The following is a 26,583-nucleotide window of genomic DNA, read 5'->3' on the forward strand; positions in this document are numbered from 1 at the left end:
CCTGTCCCATGCACCCTCCCACCACCACCTACTCCAGTCCTGTAACCCGGAAGTTGTACACGATCAAAGGCAGAGCCACGTGTGAAAGCACCCACGTGATCTACCAACTGACCTGCCTACACTGTGATGCATTCTATGTGGGAATGACCAGCAACAAACTGTCCATTCGCATGAATGGACACAGGCAGACAGTGTTTGTTGGTAATGAGGATCACCCTGTGGCTAAACATGTCTTGGTGCACGGCCAGCACATCTTGGCGCAGTGTTACACCGTCCGGGTTATCTGGATACTTCCCACTAACACCAACCTATCCGAACTCCGGAGATGGGAACTTGCTCTTCAATATATCCTCTCTTCCCGTTATCCACCAGGCCTCAATCTCCGCTAATTTCAAGATGCCGCCACTCATACCTCACCTGTCATTCAACAACATCTTTGCCTCTGCACTTCTGCCTCGACTGACATCCCTGCCCAAACTCTTTGTCTTTAAATATGTCTGCTTGTGTCTGTATATGTGTGGATGGATATGTGTGTGTGTGTGCGAGTGTATACCCATCCTTTTTTCCCCCTAAGGTAAGTCTTTCCGCTCCCGGGATTGGAATGACTCCTTACCCTCTCCCTTAAAACCCACATCCTTTCGTCTTTCCCTCTCCTTCCCTCTTTCCTGATGAGGCAACAGTTTGTTGCGAAAGCTTGAATTTTGTGTGTATGTTTGAGTTTGTCTGTGTGTCTGTCGACCTGCCAGCACTTTCATTTGGTAAGTCACATCATCTTTGTTTTTAGATATATTTTTCCTACGTGGAATGTTTCCCTCTTTTATAAAAGTATGAAAAAATTGATTTGTTTAATTAATTATATTTTTAATATAAATTTGCACAATGCCTAAGCACCTCCAAGTGCGGGGCCTACCAGGCAGGCAGTACTGGGTTCAATGCCTGCCGACTACACCACACCGCGGATGGGGTGGTCCAGGGAAGAAGCAGCACGGAGTGGGATCAAGTACACTCCCTCAGCCAGTAGCAGCCATCCATGCTGTACCAGGCTGGGGTAAGCATCTGTATCGACACAAGAGGAATGACATCTTGCTACGACACAGGTGCAAGGACTGGTGCAGCGTCCAACACCAAGAGTCTGTGACCAGGGCAGGAGGCAACTACAGCCAACAGTGAACCACACTTTGTAAAAGTTGTCAAAATAAACGATTCACTGAATAATAATGTTTTCTTAGTGCCACGAGCACTTCCTGATGATTACTGACATCATGCAGAGGCACCATCCACTCAGCCCCTCTGTAAATTGGAGTCAGAAGTGTCGACTCCGCTATTTTCATCTGTAGGTAACTGTTACATTAAGATGTCAAGTAGTTTGATCTAAGGTGGTTAAAGGGTCGGGCGGCCATAATTCATTGTCATTTACATATTATAGTATTGTTTTGTTGTCTGTTCTGGTGTAGTGTCACACATATCTATTATGTATTGTGGTTTAGAAGACAGTAGTAAATTGCACAAGAATGCCAGACACAAGACTGGTTTCTACCAGTTAGGCAATAGCCAAACTAACAGATCAAGTGTCACATTTGCTAGCAGAGAGTGCATCATGAGGAATGAATGGCACAATTAGAGGTTTTGTGAGCTGCACAAAATTCACAGCCAGGTTTGGGTGAAACAAAATCTTTAGTAGGGCAGTGTCACTTTGCAATAGATTCTTCTGTAGCTCACTTGTTTACATCTTTCTCTGGGAAGACAACCGAGGCTGTCACGGTATTTATTAGTGGTGTCTTGGCTACAGCCAGAAAGTGGAATTGGTCAGATGCAGTTATGTTAAGGAAGGCTAATTTATGCCTTGTGGGTGAAGTGAAGACATATGTCATGTAACATGAAACACTTGGTAAAGCAACCTCATTTAAGCATTTAGCTGAAGGTTTGTGGCAGAGGTACCGTAAACAGAATAGTGCTAGGTTTTTTAGAGAACAACTGAGTGAGTTAAATCTGAAAGGAAATGAAACAGTAGAAAATGTTTCAGACCAAATATGTAAGGTGGACACTCAGACATATGAATTAATGGGAAATCCAGATGCTGATCATGTTATCCTGTGGGAATCTGAGAACAGGGCTTTTGATGTGTTTTTGAGGGGTATACCTGCAGAATTTTCATGACGATTTAGGATGGGAGATCTGGATGATTTGGACGCAGCATTGCATATTGCCAAGCATTTGCAGGAAGTATATAGTGCGATGCGAGGACGCACAGAGAAATGGTTGTCTGTTACAGAAAAAACTTGCTATTGTTGTGGAAAAAAGGGACATGTCAGAGCACAATGCAACCAGCTACAATGTTACGGGTGTGGGAATTTTGGTCATAAAGTGAATGAATGTAGGAGTAGAAAGCAGAATGGCAGAAACAAACGGCAGGATGCACTAAACCACACCGGGAATGTTTTGTCCGTTGGAAAGCATTCCCAGTAAATCAAAATACTGCAGAATTTAAGACAGAGGCGGATTGTTGTTTGATGGGCATTATAAATAGTAAGAGGTATAAGTTTTTGGTCGATACAGGCGCAAATACTTCTGTGGCTAATGTAGACCTCATGGGTAGGAGAAGACTGGCAACTTCAAGGTATAATTTACATGGAGTAGGAGACAATAATGTGGTGTCATTAGGGACAACACGACTTGTTTTTCATATTGGAAATATGGAATTCTATGAGCAAATGAAAGTACTGCTGTCTGTGGGACAAGGATATTCTGTGATTCTTGAACTTCACTTCCTGGATAGGCATCATGCTAAAATTACTCTTCCACAGCCCACAGTTGAACTTTATGGAAGCTTGTTTCCAATGGGTATGACAGCTGTAAATTGTACAATGTTGCAAGGTGCACTGTTAGCTAAGATGTTACCAAATGAACTGCGTACACATGTGTTAAGGATAGTTATGCATGACAAAGTACCTGCTGGTACAGGGAAGTTAGTTTATGTATCAGTAGATGGCGATGTTCCACAGGAAAGATTGTGTGTGCTTGAGCCACTGCAGAACAATGAGACATTGGATGAAATGCATTGTTGTATAAGGAGGAGTCTTGCACACATATCAGATGTTAATGGGGAACTGATGATTCCAGTTAGCGTGGATAATTTCAGGGTAGATGAAGTGTATCTGCCAAAAGTTTTACTTGTAGTGAGCTTAGAGGTAGTCAATGAAGAGGATATCGATGAATCACACGGTGATCATGGCATCAAACAATCCGTTAATGCAGATGTACTACAGAACGAGGTTAGTCACTTGAAGGATGGAGAACAGGAAGGCACGGAAGCTTTATTGTTGCAGATTTATTTGATTTGAATGGTCCACTACCAGCAACACCGATCACACAGTATCGTATACGAACAGGGGATAATTCACCAGTGTATAAGAAGCCATATAGGATTGCAATGCATCTACAACCACTTGTAGATGAGTTCACTGACCAGCAGCTGCGTGAAGGTATCATAGAACATACTGATAGTGCCTGGTCCAGCAAAATAGTTGTGGTCCCCAGAAAAAACAGTTGATGATAATAGATTTTGTTGCTACCATTGGTTTTTAAATGCATGAACTACAATGGATGCATATCCAATTCTTAACATTATGGATACATTAGACAACCTAGGAAACTGTAAGCATTTTGCAACGATAGACCTTCAAAGCGGCTACCGCCAAGTAGAAGTGTTTCTAGATGATAGACATAAGACCGCATTCACAGCCAATTTTGGACATTACCAATATCAGAGAATGCCGTTTGGTCTGAAGAATGCTCCTGCTATTTTTCAAAGGCTACTGGATGATGTCCTTCATGGTTTAAAACCCAAAATATGTTTGGTCTACCTGAATGATGTAATAGTACATTCAAAAACAATGGAAGAACACATTAAAAGTTTAACTGAAGTGTTTGGTAGGTTACTAGAAGCATCTTACTTTAAATGTAGAGAAACGTCATTTTGCGCAAGCACAAGTAACGTATCTAGGTCGTATTACTACAAGAGATGGAGTCATAACAGATCCTAGACTTACATCAGCCATATGTGATTTTCCAGTGCCAATTACCACTAAGCAATTGCAATCTTATCTTCATTTATGTAAATACTACTGTAAATTTGTAAAGGGTTTTGCTGAAATCACACGACCATTAGCCATGTTGCTTAAGAAAGGAGTTGGTTGCCAATGATCACCACAGTGTCAAGAGGCTTTTGAGAAACTTAAGAAAATTTTAGTGTCAGATCCTGTGTTTGTGTTTCCTGATTTTGAACGTGAATTCATATTGGCATGTGACACATCTAATACCACAGTGGGTTGTGTATTAAGTCAAAATGTAAATGGAAATGGACATCCAGGGGTGTATGCCTCCAGGCAGTCAAATAAAGCAGAAACAAATTATTCCACAACAAAGAAGGAAACGCTAACTGTCACATACAGAATTTCATACTTTCGTTGTTATTTGTACGGTCGGCAATTCAAAGTCGTTACGGACCATGCTTCTCTCAGATGGTTATAGGGTTAAAGGATCCACCATGTCGATTGGCCAGATGGACAATGAATTTAAGTGAATTTGATTATGAAATGATTCACAAATTGGGAGCTTCAAATAAAAATGCTGATGCGTTAGGCAGGAAGGTTGTAGCTTTACTGGATATGAACTGGATAAAGGCACAACTAGCTGACAGAGAGTGCTGCACATTGTTTCCAACACACTCACAGTTTGAAATGCAAGAAGGCTTGTTATGCAGAACTACACAGTGTGGACCACGCGTTGTCATTCTTCCAGCACTGAGACAAGAAATGTTACGTCAGGCTCATGACCATGTTTTATCAGGTCACGGAGGTAAACGTACAATGGATAGATCAGTAGCTGGAAGATTCTGGTGGAAGACACGTTTCAATGATGAAGCGCAATATGCAAAAAACTGTGTTCCACGTGTAAAATGATCGGAATTAAGTCATCAAAAGATTGAGTTGCAACAACTACCTGAAGCAGATAGACCATTTACTTTTTTAGGATTAGACATTCTGGGAGCTTTTAACAAAACATCTGCTGGGAACAAATATGTTTTAACAATTTAGGACCATTTTACACATTATTTGGTTATGGTAGCTATTCCTGATCAGAAGGCTAGTACAGTAGAACAATCAATGATGAACACTTGGTTATTGAAGTACAGTATACCTGAAACTATTATTACAGACCAGGGAAAAAATTTTGTACCTGAACTACTGAAACAACTATGTCAGTTATTACAAATTAAGAAGTTACATACCAGCCCGTTTCATACTCAACCAAACGGGCGAACTGAAAGAGTTCACTGTACATTGTCTATGATGTTGAGCCACTACGTTGACTCACAGCATTTAAATTGGGATGTCTACTTGAACCTAGTTGTCTGTGCCTACAATGAAAATTTCATTCTGGAAAGGGTCTCTCGCCATACGAAGTTGTATATGGTAGGAAAATGCTATCACCTTTCGATGTGCTCCAACATAAACTGGGTGCACAAGTTGAACCAGTGAAAGAATTTGCAAAGAAATTAAAAGCAATTTGGAAAATGGTGAAACGCGCCAATACAAAAGCATTAGAAAAACAAGAGCGTATTGGGCAAAGATCAAGAAACCACCACAGTATAGAATAGGACAATGGGTATTGTTAACTAAACCTTGAATTTTGTGTGTGTGTTTGTGTTTGTTTGTGTGTCTATCGACCTGCCAGCGCTTTTGTTCGGTAAGTCACCTCATCTTTGTTTTTTATATATAATTTTTCCCACGTGGAATGTTTCCTTCCATTATATTGAAACCTTATACTCTGATAGGCAAAACTAAGAAAATTTTGGCTAAGTGCCAAGTTATTGAAATGACTTCACTGGTCAACATAAAACTGCAATTACCAACAAGAACTTCAATAGTGCACGTCAGTCGAATCAAACCATTCACGGGCGTAGTTGACACATTGCCACAAATCTCTTCAACTAATCATGAAAGATCAGAAGGATGAAAGAAGCAACTACCTAAGAAGGATATACCTTATTCACTTAGATCCAGGAGTAAGTAAAGTAGGATTCTGCAGTGTAAGCCAAAAATGATGATTGTTGTTACTACATTGGTATCATTCTTTTATTCTGTTTTGTCTTTAGTTAGTTCTTTAAATGAGGGAGGGGAGTGATGATGTTTACCTTTCTCTCAGGTTATGTGCCGAGGGTGCTGGCAAGAAAAATTCTTCTGAGCGTAGCACTAGTATATTGTTGCCAAGGAGATGTAATGCAGAATCAACCACTACACAATGGCTTCCTGTTCTTAGAAAAGTAGATGTCCTACTAACAATCCATAATTGGATAACAGAGTTTGCATTGGATGTTTGGGAAGTGAGAAATGAAGCAAGAACACTACAAGACAGTTTGTAGCATTACAGCAATATGTGAACAGAGGAGGACTATTGGAGGATAAGAAAAGCGAGTACCAGGATTTAAACTCTCATATGAAAAACTGACGACTCAGTTGGAACAGATAACCAAAATTGTACCACGAACATTAGTATGAAGGAAGCAAGGTTGGTTAGATGCAGGAGGAAAGCTATTAAAAATGGTACTTGGGACAGCAGATAATGAGGATACTGAGAACATCTGCATTAAGATTCAGTGTGTACAAGAATTAGGGGAGAATACGCAAACAAAAGTGGAATGGCACAAGACACAAATAGGGAATATGGAGTAAGAAATATCCAATGTGACTAAAACGGTAAGAAATTTAACAGCTGAATCAGAGCAGTATGCACGTGGAACCAGAAATGTTTTCAATAGTGATTTAGAGAAGATTCAAACTCATTTGAGTCGTTTAGATGATAAAAGTGCTAGTAGCCACATCACTACACACTCTAGTGAACACATTGGATGACGGAAGAGTAGAGATAGAGACATAACGTAAGGCAATACACAATGCTACTCACGGGCAGTTGAATTCAACTTTAGTAATCCACACCAAATTCTCATAGCACTACAACAAGCACAAATAGACTTTCCCAAGAGGTTGCAGCATATTTTACCAACAACAAATATGAATATAGCTTTATTTTATCGTATATTTACTGTAGAGGTAACCACTGATAAAGCTGGGATACATGTTAGAATTAAATTTCTAGTAGTAGGAATGGATACACAATACCAATGTTACACAGTACATCCATATCCTATAAAGAGGAGTACAATTCAGAAATGGGTACAGTTGCAAACATCAGAAATTTTATTAGTTTCACAGAAAAGAGATGCTCATGTTTTCCTGTCCATAGCAGATTTCAACAATTGTGTTCAGGAAAGAACTATTATTTGTCCAGCGAGGCCGATACAAACCGACCAGAAGTCATGTGAAATGTAATTGTTTTTAGGGAAGCTAGAAGTAGCAGATTTCGAGAAAAAAGTTTTCGCACCACAAACAGAATTCCAGATAATTGGAGACCACTGGCTTTATTACATCAGAAAACAGTAATCATTACTTGTTATGAAAATTTAAAACCTTCCATCATTACTAAATTGTGATCTGAATCTATATCTGCTTCCAGGTACGCCTTCCAATTCAATATCTGATTTTGGAATCTCTACCTGACCATGACATAATCTAACTGGAATCTCCCATGTCTCCTGGTCTTTTCCAAGTACATCACCTCCTTCTCTTGTGATTCTTGAACAGAGTATTCAATATTACCAGCTGAAATTTATTGCATAATAGATCAGCTTAATTAATTTCACCACAGAAAACTTGCTGTGTATCATGCGCTAACTTGTTTGCCTTGTAATCATAATTCTGCCAGAATTAAAAACTACACTGCCACACCTGGGAATGTTTATGCTTGCATCTCCTTCTACATCATTTATTGTGTACTTTTTGATTGGTAGTAGATTTTGTGCCGAGATAATTGCTAGTGTGAAGGAATTTAATTCTTATATTAACAACACTGGATGTACCGGTTACTAAGCTACTTTGTGTGTGTCATCATAATGGTACAATACTTCTATGTAAATACATATAATGGGCAATGCTAAATGATGGTCTCTCAGGAAAAAGAGGAGCACGATCCTAAATCTATGAAAGAAGTCTGCAGAGTGAAAATCTCATTCTGTATACAGAGAGTTGTTACTATCCAATACATTTAAATAAATATATATACTAGTAGTTCTTTGTTATTTATAGAAAGAAAACCAATTGATGGTGTTTTCATGCACTCAATCTCTGAATGCAGAAAGACTTTTTTTATATACCTGGTTTTGAAGTCACTATCTGCTGAATTAAATTGTGTAAGAAGGCTTTCAACTTTCAAAGGATCACTGAGTTGCAACATTTTGTCTGGGCATTTAGGATGACCTCTTTCTACCATGCACACTTGGACCCATTGCTCAAAAAAGGAGTCCCCTCTCTCTTCAGATAGCACCACCTGCACATACAAAGTTTGTTTTGTCACTAAAATCAATGGTTCAATTAAATCTGAAAATATAATTGGTTTTATTGTAAAATAAATTACACAGTCTTTTAACTGGTACAATTACATACATGAGAATAAACAACGAGACATGAGATATTAGACACACTGAGCAACTGACAATTATGATAAACTGTTAAGTTTCCAAACAATGTCATTTAGAGTCAGAATGGTGTGTAGTTGAGATGGTGACAATTTTAGGTGTTTTGCCCTGAGAGAGAGACAATGAATACTTTGGGGTATAGCCAGTTTGCTTTCTGTTTCACATCATATATTCTACCTGACATCATTCTTGCCGACTGGAGGCAATACTAGGGGCATCCTTAATTTGGGAACCAGCTTCTACCAGTGACATTCCCTCATAAATTGATAAACATGTCAAGTTGTTTCTCTTGAACATTCACTTGATATATGTTTTGTTCCCTTTACAACACTTGCAATAAACAGAGAAAGGCAAAACAGTCACTATAATATTGGTATGACCAGACAGACAGAATCAGCAGAAAGACTGTTACTTGGTGCATCATGTGATACACTCCTACTTTCTACTGTGTATCTCCCCTCCTCCCCTTCTCACTGGTTTGTAACATGCTCACCACTCAACTGAACGAAGAACACGTACACACACACACACACACACACACACACACACACACACACACACACACACACAGAGAGAGAGAGAGAGAGAGAGAGAGAGAGAGAGAGAGAGAGAGAGAGAGAGAGAGAGAGGGGGGGGGGGGGAGGGGGGGGGGGTGCTACTACTATTCAGCAGAACAGCATCCAGAATGGTAAAATCAGCATGCAGTGCTGGCAGGAAACAAGGATTCTCTCCTTCATCCCCTTCACCCGCCCCCCCTTCCACGTGGGTGGGCGCGTGTGTGGGTGTGAGTGTGGGAGGGTGGGCATGCATGTTAGCACCAAGGGAGGACACTGTTTGGAATCTTAGCATTTTTTTTTACATCTACTTCTATGTGTCTGTCTGTTTCTTAGCAGATCTTCCATTTGGCTATTCCTAGTAAAGCTGTCCTCGACACAATGACTTGTTTGAACATCACAATGTTCAACAAGGTAATGTCCTATTGATGTCCTATTGGAGATGGTATACTCTTGCCTTCCTCTGACCATTGAACTGACTCAACCTGCCGATTACAGGGGAACTACACACTGTGGATTCTGAACCATGGTACAATTTGGCATTTTTCATATACACAAATTTCAACCAGAGGTGAAAGAAGTGATGAAGAGCAGAAAAAAAAACAAGAAGCGATTGGAGGATCATACACAGATCTTCAAATTTGCAGTCTGACACTTACTGAACTACCGACCCACACTAAATAATTATACTCCATCCTTGATTCTTAATTAATTTATATTTGTTAAATCTGCTGTTCACAGGAACCACTTAACAGCAGAACACTTAATGTAAACTATAAACTGAAAACGTACAGGTAGCAAATATCTATCGCTGTTTTATTTGAGTTTCTATCTTATTAAAGGTGGCTTTCCCAGTGTTCAGCTGACTTGTTATTTCCCTTTTATGCATAATGCTTCAAGGACTGAACCTGTAGCCTTCTTCTGCCACTAATGTGTGCTGTTACATGTATTCCCTCCCTGGAACCCAACTACACTGTGAACTACTTTCAACAATGCACTGCTATTAATGGTCAAGTTCAACTCATGAAGCCCATTTTGCCCATTGATGCTCTTTTTTCTGAAAGCTTGCACTGATTATTTCATGAAATGCATATTCTCTCAGCATTTTCCCACTCTGGTAGATGAGATGGCTGGTGAGATTTTAATGAGTGTAGGACCACACGCCTTGTTTAAAATGAAACCTACACCTCAATTTATTAGTTTTTCTAAAAATTTTCTTTTGGTAGACTTCTTCACTACACTGTCCTGGGAATTAGGCATTTGCACCAAGGTACTGGACTCATCGTATTTCATTTCATGATTATATTCTAGCCAGTACTTAGTGACAGCTGATTTACAGGGTTGCTCTAGTCGGGCGTGTTGCCGATGTTCCTTGCATCTCTCCTCACCTGTTTTTAAAGTCTGCCCCATGTACGTCAAGACACATTTGCATGGAATGTGGTATACACCTGGCTTTCGGAGACCTCGATCGTCTGTAATTTGGTAAAGAACATTTTTCATCTTTGTCGATGGAAGCAAACTACACTGGATGCTGTGCTGCCATAGCAGTCTAGCAATCTTTCCAGATATTGGGCGAGCACAATGTAGATAGCGATTTTTTGTTTCTCTGTATCAGTCCTAATCTCTCTCTCAGGTGTTCTTGATTTGGCTTCCACGGCCTGCTCAATTTGATGATCTGGTTACCCATTCCTTCAGAACACTACTCACAGGTTTTGTAATTACTTGGTGAGGCTCTCCTTGTCTGATAATGTTAGATTTACACTGAGGTGCGAAATAAACTGGTATAGGTTTGCGTATTCAAATACACAGATATGTAAACACGCAGAATATGGTGTTGCAGTCACCAATGCCTATATAAAACAACAAATGACTGATGCAGTTGTGAGATTGATTACTGCTGGTACAATGGCATGTTATTAAGATTTAAATGAGTTTGAACGTGGTGTTATGTTGGTGCACAAGTGATGAGACACACCATCTCCGAGGTAGCTATGAAGTTTGGATTTTCCTGTACAACCATTTCATGAGTTTACTGTGAATATCAGGTATCTGCTAAAACATCAAATTTCCTACATCGCTGCAGCCAGAAAAAGACCCTGCAAGAATGGGACCAATGACGACTGAAGAGAATTTTTCAATGTGACAGAAGTGCAACCATTCTGCAAACTGCTGCAGAGTTCAATGCTGGGCCATCAACAAGTGTCGCCATACAAACCTTTCAACGAAACACCATCAACATGGGCTGTCGGAGCCGAAGGCCCACTCATGTACCCTTGATGACTGCATGACATGAAGCTTTATGCCTCACCTGGGCCCGCCAAGATTGACATTGGACTGTTGATCACTGCAAACATGTTGCCTGGTTGGATGAGTCTCGTTTCAAATTGCATCAAACGGATGGAAGTGTACGGGTATGGTGACAACCTCATGAATTCAAGGACCCTGCATGTCAGCACGGGACTGTTCAAGCTGGTGGAGGCTCTGTAATGGTGTAGGGCGTGTGCAGTTGGAGTGATACATGAGCCCTGTTACGCCGAAATATGACTCTGACAAGTGACACCTACATAAGCATCGTGTCTAATCACCTGCATCCATTCATGTCCATTGTGCATTCCGACAGGCTTGTGCAATTCCAGCAGGGCAATGAAACACCCCATGCATTCAAAATTGCTACAGAGTGGCTCCAGGAATACTCTTCTGAGTTTAAACACTTCTGCTGGGTACCAAACTCCCTAGACGTGAACACTACTGACCATATCTGGGATGCCTTGCAATGTGCTTTTCAGAAGAGATCTCCAGTCCTTCGTACTCTTAGGATTTATGGGCAGCCCTGTGGGATTCATGGTGTCAATTCCCTCCAGCACTACTTCAGACATTAGTCGAGTCCATGCCACATCGTGTTGAGGCACTTCTACACACTCGTGAGGACCCAACACGATATTACGCAGGTTTACCAGTTTCTTTGGTTCTTCAGTGTATATAGACCAGAGTCTCATGCACAAAATTTCTTTGTGATGGATAGCTTAGAGGTAGAGGTCAGAGTACATGGATTTCTATACACTGGCATCCAGGGACCTGTCTGGTCTTTCCACAGTTAACACACTGAAGAATGGTAGCTGGTCCTCTTTTTCAGGTTTCATCACAAATTTTATATTAGGATAGATGGAGCTTAAATGTTCAAGGAACTCTTAAAACTGTTTATTGTGGTTTTGTTCCACATGGCCACATCACAAACCTGTCATTCATGTATCGATAAAAACATGTTGGTTTGAACTTGGCGGATTCTGCTGTCCTTGCTTCAAAGTGTTCCATACACAGGATTGCCACAATAAGCCATGACAGACTACCATCATGTCATTTATTTGTTCATAATTTTTCTGTCAAACAAGAAACAAGCTGAGGTGACAACATGCTGAAAAAGTTCCATGAAACAATAGTCAAACTTGTCCACAGTTACTGATACTTCCAAGGATTAAGAAAGTGAGTCTCTCATAAAGAGATCTCTGCCCAAACTCTTTGCCTTTACAAATGTCTGCTTGTGTCTTTGTATGTGCGGATGGATATGTGTGTGTGCGCGAGTGTATACCTGTCCTTTTTTCCCCTTAAGGTAAGTCTTTCCGCTCCCGGGATTGGAATGACTCCTTACCCTCTCCCTTAAAACCCACATCCTTTCGTATTTCCCTCTCCTTCCCTCTTTCCTGATGAAGCAACCGTTGGTTGCGAAAGCTTGAATTTTGTGTGTATGTTTGTGTTTGTTTGTGTGTCTATCAACCTGCCAGCGCTTTCGTTTGGTAAGTCACATCATCTTTGTTTTTAGATATATTTTTCCCACGTGGAATGTTTCCCTCTATTATATTTAAATATTAAGATTTTTTAAAAGATGTTTGTTTACAACTACACTCCTGGAAATTGAAATAAGAACACAGTGAATTCATTGTCACAGGAAGGGGAAACTTTATTGACACATTCTTGGGGTCAGATACATCACATGATCACACTGACAGAACCACAGGCACATAGACACAGGCAACAGAGCATGCACAATGTCGGCACTAGTACAGTGTATATCCACCTTTCGCAGCAATGCAGGCTGCTATTCTCCCATGGAGACGATCGTAGAGATGCTGGATGTAGTCCTGTGGAACGGCTTGCCATGCCATTTCCACCTGGCGCCTCAGTTGGACCAGCGTTCGTGCTGGACGTGCAGACCGCGTGCGACGACGCTTCATGCAGTCCCAAACATGCTCAATGGGGGACAGATCCGGAGATCTTGCTGGCCAGGGTAGTTGACGTACACCTTCTAGAGCACGTTGGGTGGCACGGGATACATGCGGACGTGCATTGTCCTGTTGGAACAGCACGTTCCCTTGCCGGTCTAGGAATGGTAGAACGATGGGTTCGATGACGGTTTGGATGTACCGTGCACTATTCAGTGTCCCCTCGACGATCACCAGTGGTGTACGGCCAGTGTAGGAGATCGCTCCCCACACTATGATGCCGGGTGTTGGCCCTGTGTGCCTCGGTCGTATGCAGTCCTGATTGTGGCGCTCACCTGCACGGCGCCAAACACGCATACGACCATCATTGGCACCAAGGCAGAAGCGACTCTCATCGCTGAAGACGACACGTCTCCATTCGTCCCTCCATTCACGCCTGTCGCGACACCACTGGAGGTGGGCTGCACGATGTTGGGGCGTGAGCGGAAGACGGCCTAACGGTGTGCGGGACCGTAGCCCAGCTTCATGGAGACGGTTGCGAATGGTCCTCGCCGATACCCCAGGAGCAACAGTGTCCCTAATTTGCTGGGAAGTGGCGGTGCGGTCCCCTACGGCACTGCGTAGGATCCTACGGTCTTGGCGTGCATCCGTGCGTCGCTGCGGTCCGGTCCCAGGTCGACGGGCACGTGCACCTTCCGCCGACCACTGGTGACAACATCGATGTACTGTGGAGACCTCACGCCCCACGTGTTGAGCAATTCGGCGGTACGTCCACCCGGCCTCCCGCATGCCCACTATACGCCCTCGCTCAAAGTCCGTCAACTGCACATACGGTTCACGTCCACGCTGTCGCGGCATGCTACCAGTGTTAAAGACTGCGATGGAGCTCCGTATGCCACAGCAAACTGGCTGACACTGACGGCGGCGGTGCACAAATGCTGCGCAGCTAGCGCCATTCGACGGCCAACACCGCGGTTCCTGGTGTGTCCGCTGTGCCGTGCGTGTGATCATTGCTTGTACAGCCCTCTCGCAGTGTCCGGAGCAAGTATGGTGAGTCTGACACACCGGTGTCAATGTGTTCTTTTTTCCATTTCCAGGAGTGTATGTACAAGCTGGTTCATATCGAGGGACTTGCATTGTATAAAATTAAAAGCAACAGTCTTTCCCATTAGCAACGGAAGTGAGTTGGCGCGTGCCAAAAAGTGGCTGGCGCAGGCTAAAAGTGGATGTGGCGCTCAGTCTGGGCGCCAAGTGAGAGAGCCCAGTCAGTCGGCAGCTAGCTACTGGATAGTCAGATCTGAGCAAAACTGCCGAGTGAGGCACCCAGTACCTGGATTAATATGGAAAGGTCTCGGATGTGAGTACAGCTCTAAAATGGTGCTCTATTATTGGAAAAGGCTCTAAAGTTAGTAATTTTGTCACTAAGAAGAAAGTAATAGAGAAGTTACATCCAGAGGAAAATGAGGTGGCCATGTACTCGCCACCAATATTGCGCCATCACTTCAGCAAAATTTAAGAGGTCAGATTTATGTCAAAGTATGAACCAGTACATTTAAGTGTTGTTTAATTTGCAATAATAAGGCAAATATGTTACACTGTGTGTCCGACCCTTGAATTGGTTCCTCTCATCATACCCCTTAGGATCCATTCCACATAATTACTAACATCCGAGTATCCTGTATGTGAAAAACAATTGAAAATAAGTGATTGTTGGTGTTGCTTAATTCTGAATGCAACAAGATATATAGAAATACAGTGGGTTTCATTGAAATCAAGGGAGGTAGTTAGTATGGCATTTATGAAAACCTCCATAATGTTTGATTTGTCTGAATTAAAAGTATTTGTGCTTCAAAGATTAACTGCATTTAATTCTGTCAGTAAAAATTACTAGTTGTGCTAATGACAAAAGGAAGCACGTTATTTTGACGTTAGCTAGAGTAAAACGCATTTAAAGTGATTATTAAGAACCTGTATAAAAGATCACCAGCATTAAATGTTTTATAAGTCCAGCAAGGTGAGTGAAATCTGTGAAAGAGTAATGCCTAAATTTGCATCTTACAAATCGTCTCAGAAAAGTGTGTTTAGTTTGCTTTAGTGCAGTGGTCAGTTGAGAATCCCCACTTTAGTGTTGCTTAATATGAAGAAATATTCTTGAACAATGAATTTATTAATTGCATTATGAAGTAATTCTAGAGTTTTGTGTACTAAAAATTGGAAAGACTGTTTGAGGGCCCCCACCTAAGTCTTTGCCCATGAAAGATAAAGTTACTGTAATTGCTTTTATTCATAAAAATAGAAACAAGATTTCTTCATAGAGAGTGTAAAAATCCTATTGCAAGTGACTTACAATTATCTTTGTACTATATGAAAAGTAACCATTGAAACAGGACTATGTCCACGTCCAATTTTGGTTTAGCAGTGTCTTTCACAACATTTGATGATGAGATAACTTGTATATGACAAAGTATTACTGTTGAGAAGAGATACAGGGTCAATCGTTCCTGTGAGAGCTTGCACATACCATTTATAACTACTGGTATTCACTCTATCACTTATCTGATTATATCAGAGTTTCACTGCACTTTTATGGGAAAGAAGTAATGGTAGCTTCCCTTTATCAAAATTCAATACAGATTCTTTAAAAGTAATGTTCACATTACTATGCCTAATTAGGCTGGTGACCGTGTTTTACTCCATTTAAGTAAACTTGGTTACTCATTATAGGTGAATTCACCATATAGGTGAAGAGTTGGGCATTAACCAAGCACATAAACGAGAAGGTTAACACTAGAATATACAAGGGGGTACCCAATAAAAAGCTGGAATAACATTGCTGTGGGCGGAGCTTGTGTAGTAGGTATTTCTGCTGCTAGGTGTGTATAGCGCATCTCATTGTCAGTTCAGTGCTGTCTGTGTTGTTGACCTGACTTGTTCTGTTCATCTGCAGTAGTTGTTTATGCTAGCAATGTTTGTTCTTGTTCTGTTTTTTATTATGGTAAGTTTAACTGGACAAGTAGCTGTGAAATTTTGTTTACTACACTGAAAATGTTTTAATGTTGAAAAGAGATTTCCAAGATGATGCTACGGGGAAAAACTCAAGTGTTTAAGCGGGTTACTCGATCTAAAAGAGGCAACATATTGACTGATGACAAATCTCGCTCTGGACATTCATCAACTGCTCCAATCGACAAAAATATTGAAAAAATTTGAGAGTTTGTGCTCACACACCATTGGCAAACAATTGATCAGCTGTCAGAGATTAATGGGTCATCCTGTATCTCAGTTCAGTGAAATTTAATGGAAGATTCTGGAATGAAAAGGGTTGCTGCCAAGTTCGTTTCTCGTGTTCTGACTAACAATCAAAAGGAACTTCAAGTTGACGTATGCCGAGGCATGGTTCGACTGCCCCACACACCTTACTCCTCTGATGTGGCTCCATGCAACTTTTTTTTATTTCCATGGATGAAAAGGGCCATGAAAGGACACTGATTTGATAAAATTGAAGTAGTCAAGAAAAACATGACGGAGGAGCTGTCAGCCACTTCTAAAAATGAACTGAACAGTAGGAGCACAGCTGGGACAAATGTATTAGTTGTAATGGAGATTATTCTGAAGGGAATACGCCTGTTTTGTAAACAATTTGGGAGGAGGTGGGGGGTACCTCAATCTAGATGCACGTGACTGTGTTATTATGAGAAAAATGCAAGTTCGAAAGCTGAGTTACAACATCCAACTTCTTATTTATGCAGGCATGTAAAAAAGTAGTTGAACATAATAACTTAGAAACTGTACAACATATCTTCTTTCCTATGACTGGGTTTATTTACTCATCCTACTGGCAGTACACTGATTGTTTCGTGTTAGATATTTGTTCCAGAAATCTCCAACAGTTCACTGCAATCTACCCCCAAGCCCTTATCCCGACACACTTACACAGCTTCTAATATTAGAGGTAACTCTTAGTCATACAGGAATAGTGTATGACTCAGAAGGAAAACAAAATATCTGTCATTGCTGTTTCCATCAGCTACTACTGTAAATAAAATGGAATAAACATGACACAGATTAAATGTGTTACTGGATGAACAACACCTTGTGAAGACAGATTTTATCATAAAAATTGACACTCAGGCACTGTGTTTGACAAGATGGGGTTGTCCTTGTAGAATACTTACAGTACTACATGTATGTTACTTAAACATGCTTAAAGAATTATTCTTTTTTTAGTTTCTGTCCACAATTTTGCATGATCATATCAATTTTTCATTGATATGCATTTTGCATGACTGATTGTTTTCAAGAGAGCTAAGCTCTTACCAGATTCTGATAAATGTGGTTTTCTCTGTGTGATTGATCAATCATGTTTTTCCAGGTGTTGCACAATATTTCAATGACCAACCCACTCGTCTTCTTCAGATTCTGGGAATTTTGCTGTTATTATATCCTCACTACCTGGACTAGATAGAGTCCAGGCAGTGAGTACATGTAACAGCAAAACTTGCAGAACCTAAAGAAGATGGCTGTGCCAATTTTTGAAATACTGTGCATACAATGGAAACAACAACATGGAAGAACACCCAGGTGCACATCATTATTGACTTACAATTAATATGTTACAAAAAAATAAATCTCATACATATAAAAAGCAACTGTACTTACCTCTGAACCATATGTATGCACTATGAAACATAGCATAAGGAATGTGACATCAAATAAAACTGCACGAGTCTGTGAAGCCTTCCCTCCTTCACCACCTATCTGTTTGCTGCATTCATTAAACTTAATCAATTTGGACACAAAAGTACGCAGCTTCCCCTGTACTGTTGCCACAGAGAGTATCAGTTCAAAACTTTTTCCAGTTAACACCTGACACAGTATGCTCACAACAGCTTCCTGAAAGAAGTTTTTCAAAGTAAGGTTTCACTGCAGTTTGAAAAACAAATAATGATGGTTTATAAATAAAGTATCATGCCTATACTATTTACAGTTACTATAGGAGTCAATATGAAAAGTCAGAACATTTTTTCATTATGAAAAATAAATGCACATTCCATGAACAAATGTGGAGGTATCATTTGGGTCACAACATATGACAAAGAGAAAATTAATTAATTAGCATTTTTAGAGCAAGTGTTCAAAGTTTTAACTGTTGTGACCTCAATAGTCACTAAAGAATTAAATCAACATCCTGTATTGCTTTGTAGTGGCACTGTTCTATTTAACTGTCCACTTTTTGAAATCATTAAGATGAAGTTTTGGCCAACTAGTGTAACGAGACATTACTTATTAAACTGATAAATTTATCTTTGTAATGTGTTGCAATGCACATGCCATGTGCTAAGGAATTTCAGAAATATTACTGCTTGACTATGAAGTCATTTGATAATAAAATACCAGAAACAAAATGTTCCTCACACCAAAACACTCAATAAAAGACGGAAAATTATGATTTAATGTCTCATTGATGGTGAAATCCTTAAAGACAAAGCACAAGCTTAGACTGAACAAGACAGACAACATTATTAAATGAATAATCTGACACTAGAACAAAAATGGTTCAGCACTGATTTATTCAACTATTAAACCACCTGAGAGAAAAAAGGTGAGAATCAAATGTACGATTCCTATAAAATGCTGAAAAACATTATATTAGCTTTGACCAAGTAAATAGTTGTGAGACACTCTTTGTCTGGTTCTTCTGCAGAGGCCTGGCTGGCTTAGGAGAGTCTGCCAGCAGCTATGCTGCCACTGGTAGAGCCCTCCACTTAACTGAAACATGCAATCCCTCTCACCTGCACAGAAAGTGCTACAATAAGATAATGTCTCCTGAGAGCTTAGTCTTCTTAATTACAACCACATTCAATGATGCTGCAAAGCCTTATGATCACCAATTCAGTTTTCTATGCTAACTGAGCCAAAATATGTGAGTCTGTCTGTCACCAAAAAGTAAAGGATTCACCTTCACGAGTTGGTCCTCTGATTAACTGCTTGAGGTCCTCTATGTTCATTATCATCACTTTCATCAGTTCTATTGAAGTCTTACTTATAGTCTTGAATTATAAGCACCACCAGTACTCAAATTTCAAAAGAGACTTATATGTCTCATACACAACAAGCCAACTTTAAATACTACCTGTATTTTAACATAATCAGTATCCAAGGTCTTGAGAATTCCAGAGAGAGTTGACTCTGCTCTCGTTATAATTTTTGGTATACAGGGTGTCTGTTGTGCTGCTTGGTCAGGTTTCAGTACTGCAACGATCATGCCTTCCCTTAAGAAACAGGGAAAAAAATCAAATTTAAGAGCATGAATGTCAATCAATTTTGTGCAAATGGAGAAAGCATTATTGGCAAAACTAATTTCATTACAATTCCATAGAACACAACTACTTGTACAGCTAAACAAAGAAGAAAAGTCAGGCATACACTATACTATCAAGACTGTTAAAGAGGTGGAGAATGATGAAGAAAAGAAGTGGCTGTAGTTTATTTGTTAGGATTTTCATATGTTTCCAGTGTTTTAAACAGTCATATCAATTTAAGTCTCAGATAGTAAATATTATGTACAGTAATGACAAACATGCTACTATAGATTACAAGTTCATAACCTGGTAACAAATACAAATCCCACTGAACACTTAATTTGTGATTATTCACAAAAATTACTGGCCACAGTTCTCGCAAATATTGCTCAGACAAAGGTGAGATAGCACACTGATTGACAGTGCTTATCAAAAGACTACACTTATGGATTTATATCTGCATGTTTACGGTGGTATCAGAAGGAACATTCACTTGATAACACTATAAAATTATGAGACAATATGGCAGGCCAATAAATAATATTCAGGAGATGGTAACCACACAAAAAGTACAATAAACTATCCAATCTTTTGGAAGTACTATTTCCTTCCTCTGGAATAAGAGGAGGATAGGTTGAGGAAAGTTATAAAGGAGGGATCATTCAGTCCCTAATATGAGAGGGGTCCACCCACTCTGAGGACAGGAGGAACAAAGACCACCTAATGCAGGCTGATGACATCCTACATACGTTGTACAGTACAGTTTTCAATTAAGTGACAAGCGTATGGAATAACACCTTACACGGAGTTTTTGTGAGCAGTTCCTATAACAACTACCTGATTCCATCTGCCCTGAGGTCAAAGGACCCCACTCTAAAAGTTATAGGAGACAAAGAAAAATGTGAAAACATATTGCAATGGTATTCGGTAAGTTAGGAATACAAAAGCTAAAATGACGAGTTGCAGACAGGCACAACAAAATTGTGTCATCACTGACGGAATCTCTGCCCTCACAGACCAACACCTTCAGCCTATTAACTGCAACCTACCCTCCCAATAAGAGATATCAACCAATTTCCTCCACTGACTCTCCAAAGTTCCTGTTCCTTTGCCACATAGTGCCCCGCTCGCCACTGTTGATGCCACCTCCCTTAACACTAATGTCGCTAATGCCCATTGCCTTACTGCTATTGAACACTTCCTTTCCCAATGTCCGACAGATTCCAAACCTACAACCTCCTTCCTAATCACCATGACCAACTATATCCTCACCCACAATTACTTCTTTGAAGGCATCACCTAAAATTAAATCCAATTTATGGCTATGGCAACCCGCATGGCTTCATCCTATGTCAAGCTATTCATGGGCCATATAGAAGGGTCCTCCCTGAACACCCAGAGTCCCAAACCCTTCACCCAATTTTATTCATGCATGACATCTTCATGATCTGGATCGGGGGTGAGGACACGCAATCTGCACTCCTCCAGAACCTCAACACCTCAAACCAACAGACCATGATCCTCAATGTTGACCACCGTCTCAAAGATTGCTACATCAGTACCTCCATCCATATCAAACCTACTAACCACCAGCAACATGTCCACCTTGACCACCGCCACCCACTTCACACCATGAAGACCCTTCCATACATCCTAGCCACCCATGGCCATCGTGTCTGTTGTGATGAACGGAGCCTCTCAAAATATACCAAGGGTCTCATTCAGGTCTTGTACAAAAACAGGTGTCCTGCACCTTATCTCACAAGTCACCCACCACCTCCCAAAGTCTGGCCACAGAGAAGCATTCCCCTCATAACTCAGTACCACCCAGAACTGGTGCAACTGAATCACATTCTCCACAAGGGTTTAGACTATCTCTCGTTGTGACCTGAAATGAGGAATGTCCTGCCCACTATCTTTCCCAACCCTCTCACAGTGGTATTCCGCCACGCACCGAACCTACACAATATCCTCATCTACCCCGACACAACCCCTGCTCTCAACCTCTTGCCTCATGGCTCATAACCAAGTAATAGACCTAGATGCAAGACATCTCCCACACACCATCCCTCCACCACCTACTCCTGTCCGGTTGCAAGCATCACCTATCCTATCAAAGGCTAGGTTGCTGTGAAACAAATCATGTGATCTACAAGCTAAGCTGCAACCACTGTGCTGCATTCTACCTCGGCATGACAAGCTGTCTGTCTGCATGAATAGTCAGCGACACACTGTAGCCAAGAACCAGCTGAACCATCCAGATACTGAGCACCCCCCCCCCCCCCCCCCGGGCCATTCTTCATTTCAATAACTGCTTCACAGCCCATGCCATCTGGATCCTTCCCACTAACACCAGCTTTTCTGAATTGCATAGGTGGGAGCTCTCCCTGCAATATATTCTACGTTCCTGTAACCCTCCTGGCCTCAATCTTCGTTGGTCATTGTCCTTACCCATCTAGCCCTAGCCCTTTCCCTGCTCCCATGCCAGCACAACACAGCCTTCTATTCCACGAACACACCCACAGTCTTCTTACTTTGCTTCTTTTCTTCTGCAATCCCCCCCCCCCAACCACGTTCTCTGTCTAACCTTCCCTCCCCCAACTGCACCTAGCTGCCCTACCTTCTCATCCCTTTACGCTCCCACAAGCAGCTCTTTACTGTCCCCCACCCCTACCCTGTTATACCTCCCCCTCTCCGCCACAGCCTCCTTCTTACCCCCACCACACGATTGCTTTTCCCCTCATGTGCTGCTGCTCACAGTCTGGCCTCAGCAGCCAGACACTGTGGTCATGTGTGTAAAAGTTCATATTTGCTGTGCCTTAACTGTAGGCCCGAGTTTGTATTCCAGTAGTGCATGCATTACACATCAACCAAATTCAATGCACAGTGACAGTAACATACAGATCACTGGCTGGGGCTTGCACTTGGATGGTGCACTGATCTTCCCCACCACCCACAAGGCCTAAGAGGCTGAGCATGGACTGGACTCTGCCTAGAAAGCCTATACAAAATAGTTCCAGAAAGAACACAGTCATTCGAATGGTAATCGAGGAAATACTCATTTATTAGGATCACTTGAAGATGGCAGCATACAATGTTGTCAAAATATTCCACAAAGTGAATTATGTTACCTGACTGACTATCAGACAGCAGATTAAAACAGAAAAAGGTGACTGGAAACCTCCTGAGCAACATCCTTACAATTAAACTTTAATTTGCTGTTACTATCATTGTTTGGATTGATTGAATATGAATTGGTAGAGCTAAAATACTCTGATTATGCAGTAATAGAAGAGTTCAACACCCAATAGTGGTGAAAACATTGCCCCCCCCCCCCCCCCCCACCAGTTGTTACTAAGTTATTTTTGGCTCCATGGGGGAAAAAGTATTACACAATAGGGAGATCTGAATCAAAATGAAATTTAAATTGTTTATTGTTTTGTTAAATTTGGCAAATGGGAAAGAAATTTCAGTTTATATTCAATCTGTTCTAACAGAAAGTTTTCTCTCCAATGTGAATGGCCTGTATTACATTCTAATACTGTATTGTGCAAATACATTGTGAGCCATGAGATACATATTTTGGCTGACGCATAACTCATACTATAAAATTTCACCTTAACTGTTATTTACTGCTGTTTTTATCTGCTCAAGACTTAAATGAGTATGTGATTTGTGTAGCTATTCTGCAACACAATCAGTGTTTTGTTAAGTATCTGCAACAACCGAGGGCACTGAACACTCTTAAGTACACTGCACAAAAAACACTGGAAGTAAAGAAATTTTCACACTATAAAAATTGCTGCTGACACTGACAATAAGGGGACAGGAGGAGATCAAACTTTCAGACTTGATGTTTCAACAAGAACAGCAAACAAAAACCAATTTGGAGTAGTGAAACACATGACTGTGTAACTGGTTTACATATCAAACTATTACCTTTTTCTTATAAACAACTCTCAGGAAATGTTACATTCTTTTACAAGTTTCGTGATTTTCAATTCTTTTTCTTTCTTTAACCTGCTCTTATCATTAGCACTGAGTAATTATTAGCCTGGAAGCTTGCAATTTCTTGATGACACAGATGATTTTACACGCAAGTTTATCCTCATTGATTTAAATTTCATTTTTGAGTACCAATGCTAATTTAATTACTGTATGAACATGAATAATCCACACACAATTTTTCCAAAATTTAAGGACAAACAACTGGGGTGTGCAGACTAATTACAATAAGGTTGGTATTGCTCCACTGTCAAAAGTAAATCCCATTATACTATAGTGTTGTTGCAGCCTCAGGCTGTGACATGTCAGTAGCATGTTAGAAGTATTAAACACCTGTTAACTTGTTAATTATGGCTTCAAGGTCTCATTGTCACTCATATACAGCTAAAGAAAACATCATTGAAGAAGCAGGGAACATTGGAAACCATGCAGTGGGCAGAAAGTATGATGTGAGCAAGGATTGTATTCACCACTGGCAAAAAAACAAAATGCTACTTTACGAAATGGACACTTATTGCCAGGGATTTCAAAGCCAGATAGCAAAGCATTTGACCTCAAAAAATGGCTCTATGATTATGTAAATGAGAGGCAAAAATATGGATGTGTGCTGACTAGTGAAACATGCCAACTCAAAGCATTGGCTTTAGCCAAAGAACTAGGGTGTCACTGGTTTCAAAGCTATCTAAGGCTGGCTATCAAGATTTTTCACTTTAAACGGATTCAGCTTCTGGAGGAAAACTATCATCGTTCAATGGCTTCCAGGTGATTACGAGGTAAAAGCAGTGAAATTTTATCACTATGTGATACATTTGCACCACAAAGGTTCCTATATATTAATGTAAATTGGTAACGTAGATCAAAAGGGGAACCCAGCATCATATGAACTAGTGGCAATGAGAAGCAAAATTGTACAGTGATGTATGTAACTGGTGATAAAAGCCACCACCCTGCATGATATTTAAAATACAAACCATTCCAAAAACATCAGGGAAATGCGTATTGGTAAGACTGAGTGGACAATGATCTTGTGGTTAACTGGGAGACACGTTTGGCAACATTTCCCTGGTGCATTAATGAATTTACATAACATGCTGGTCCTGGACAGCTTCTGCAGATGTTCGACTGAGAAATTGCACGACAAATTACAAAAAGGGAAAACTGTCTTGGTCATTATCCCTGGAGGCCTAACATCCTATACAGTATAATGATACACAAACGTTTGTGTGAGATTAATAATTTGTTTTCAGTTATTTATTATTCTTAATTCATTTCCTTCAACTAGTGTCCTTAAGAACAGAGAAGTGTTTATTCCTTTCAGACTTGCTCTTTATGTGGACACCGCTGATCATCTCCTGTATCTGATTAGTTGTAGTTACACAAATTTGTGAATGATGTCCTTTCTTACATATTAATTACCTATTTATAGAGTGGTGTTTCTCAATGATATTATTAATGAATGAATTACTCATTTTAACAAAGATATAATATAAACAACATTATATTGTAAACCAATAACACGCTGCAGACAAGTAACTACACACATTATAAATTGTGAGTTGTGTGGCTGTCATTACCTTACTAATTACCAAACTACATCTTTTAAATGTTCTTAAACCATGACAAGTAAATCAATGAAACATGAAAATCTGTTAAATATTGCAACTACCATTTTTTGTTTACCATTATTATACGTCATTGAATTCTGAAAGCATACCGTTTGGTTTTATAATGTTGCACATGTGCATCTGTAACAAGCCCAACACTTTGCAGTTCTTTCAACAAAAATTCTAGGCAGTTGCAAGAACACTTTGAATCCATAATATCCAGAAGTGGTGTGTACTGCAGAAGCAGCTCTATTGAGTCTACAATGTCTTTGGAATAATCACCAATTTCTCGTGTATCTGGCAGTTCTCCTAAAAGAAACAGAAATAATTGTTCTTAATTAAAGGAAAAAAAACCATATACACATCATCAACTGTCATAAGTATATTGTGATAGTTGCACTTTTTATATTTATTTGCAGAAAATCAAGCTATTTAAAACGTTCTGTGATAAAATAGTTAATGTTACAATTATAGAATTATACAATGGATAGAAATTATGACATTATAAAAGCTATGTATCTTCCACAACTTGTGTAGTCATAGCATATAATGTATGCAGCACAATATTCTGAGATATATCACACAAGCGAATATGCTTGTTAATTATGACCACTAGTTTATTGTAGATGCCAGCTTATATACCGTTTATATCTGTGTTCCATGTTCATTACACTAAATTGTCAAGCGATTTTCTCTCTTGTGTGTCAGATACATAATATTAAAACAGCTAAAATATGAGGACATACACAATAGATAGTTTTATGATGTGGATTTGTTTCTCACTGTTGCAATGTAAATAGTTTTCTATCCATGTGTGAACATATTAGTAAAAAGCAATATGTTGCAATTTAATTGTTGTAGTTTTTATTTTATTCAAACTTGTTTCCCTTGGCCATTCCATGACTATTTAGCATGTATTAAAATGGACAGAAAACATTGATTTGAAAGTCTATACAGATATTTGTATATGTTTTTACCAATATTGTAATGAGGAGCAAATGCAAAAACATTTGCCTTAATAAGAGGTTTACCATGCAAATTATGTGCATTTGCTGGGTATTTAATTATTCATAGCTGTTTCTATTCCAGTGGAAGAGACCTGTTTTACCATACTGGATTTTTTACACTAGTGTGTTTCACTGTTGCATGCTGTGATGGCCACAGAGTAGTGTTAAGGTATCAGTAGATTGTTACATAAGACTAATTTAATGTGATTCTGCTTTGTTGGTTAGAGATAAACATTTCTGAACATTTTTGTGGCTTCTGCCCATGGTTTTGTGTGTAAACATTGGGTGCGTTAAAATCTGG

At 40.1% G+C, this 26,583-nt stretch overlaps 1 protein-coding gene across 1 annotated transcript in view; it reads right to left on the reverse strand.

The window, feature by feature from the left end:
* LOC124612453 (mediator of RNA polymerase II transcription subunit 24) overlaps positions 1-26,583 on the reverse strand; it is a 150,461-nt gene that overhangs the window by 75,896 nt on the left and 47,982 nt on the right. Inside the window, exons 8-11 of the mRNA XM_047140679.1 lie at positions 25,386-25,584; positions 19,498-19,636; positions 18,024-18,257; positions 8,273-8,445 (exon numbers count right to left, since the gene is read on the reverse strand). Coding sequence (XP_046996635.1) covers positions 8,273-8,445; positions 18,024-18,257; positions 19,498-19,636; positions 25,386-25,584 — 745 coding nt within the window. The remainder of the gene's footprint in view (positions 1-8,272; positions 8,446-18,023; positions 18,258-19,497; positions 19,637-25,385; positions 25,585-26,583) is intronic.

The sequence above is a fragment of the Schistocerca americana genome, chromosome 4 (assembly GCF_021461395.2).
Source record: "Schistocerca americana isolate TAMUIC-IGC-003095 chromosome 4, iqSchAmer2.1, whole genome shotgun sequence".
NCBI classification, from domain to species: Eukaryota; Metazoa; Arthropoda; class Insecta; order Orthoptera; family Acrididae; genus Schistocerca; species Schistocerca americana.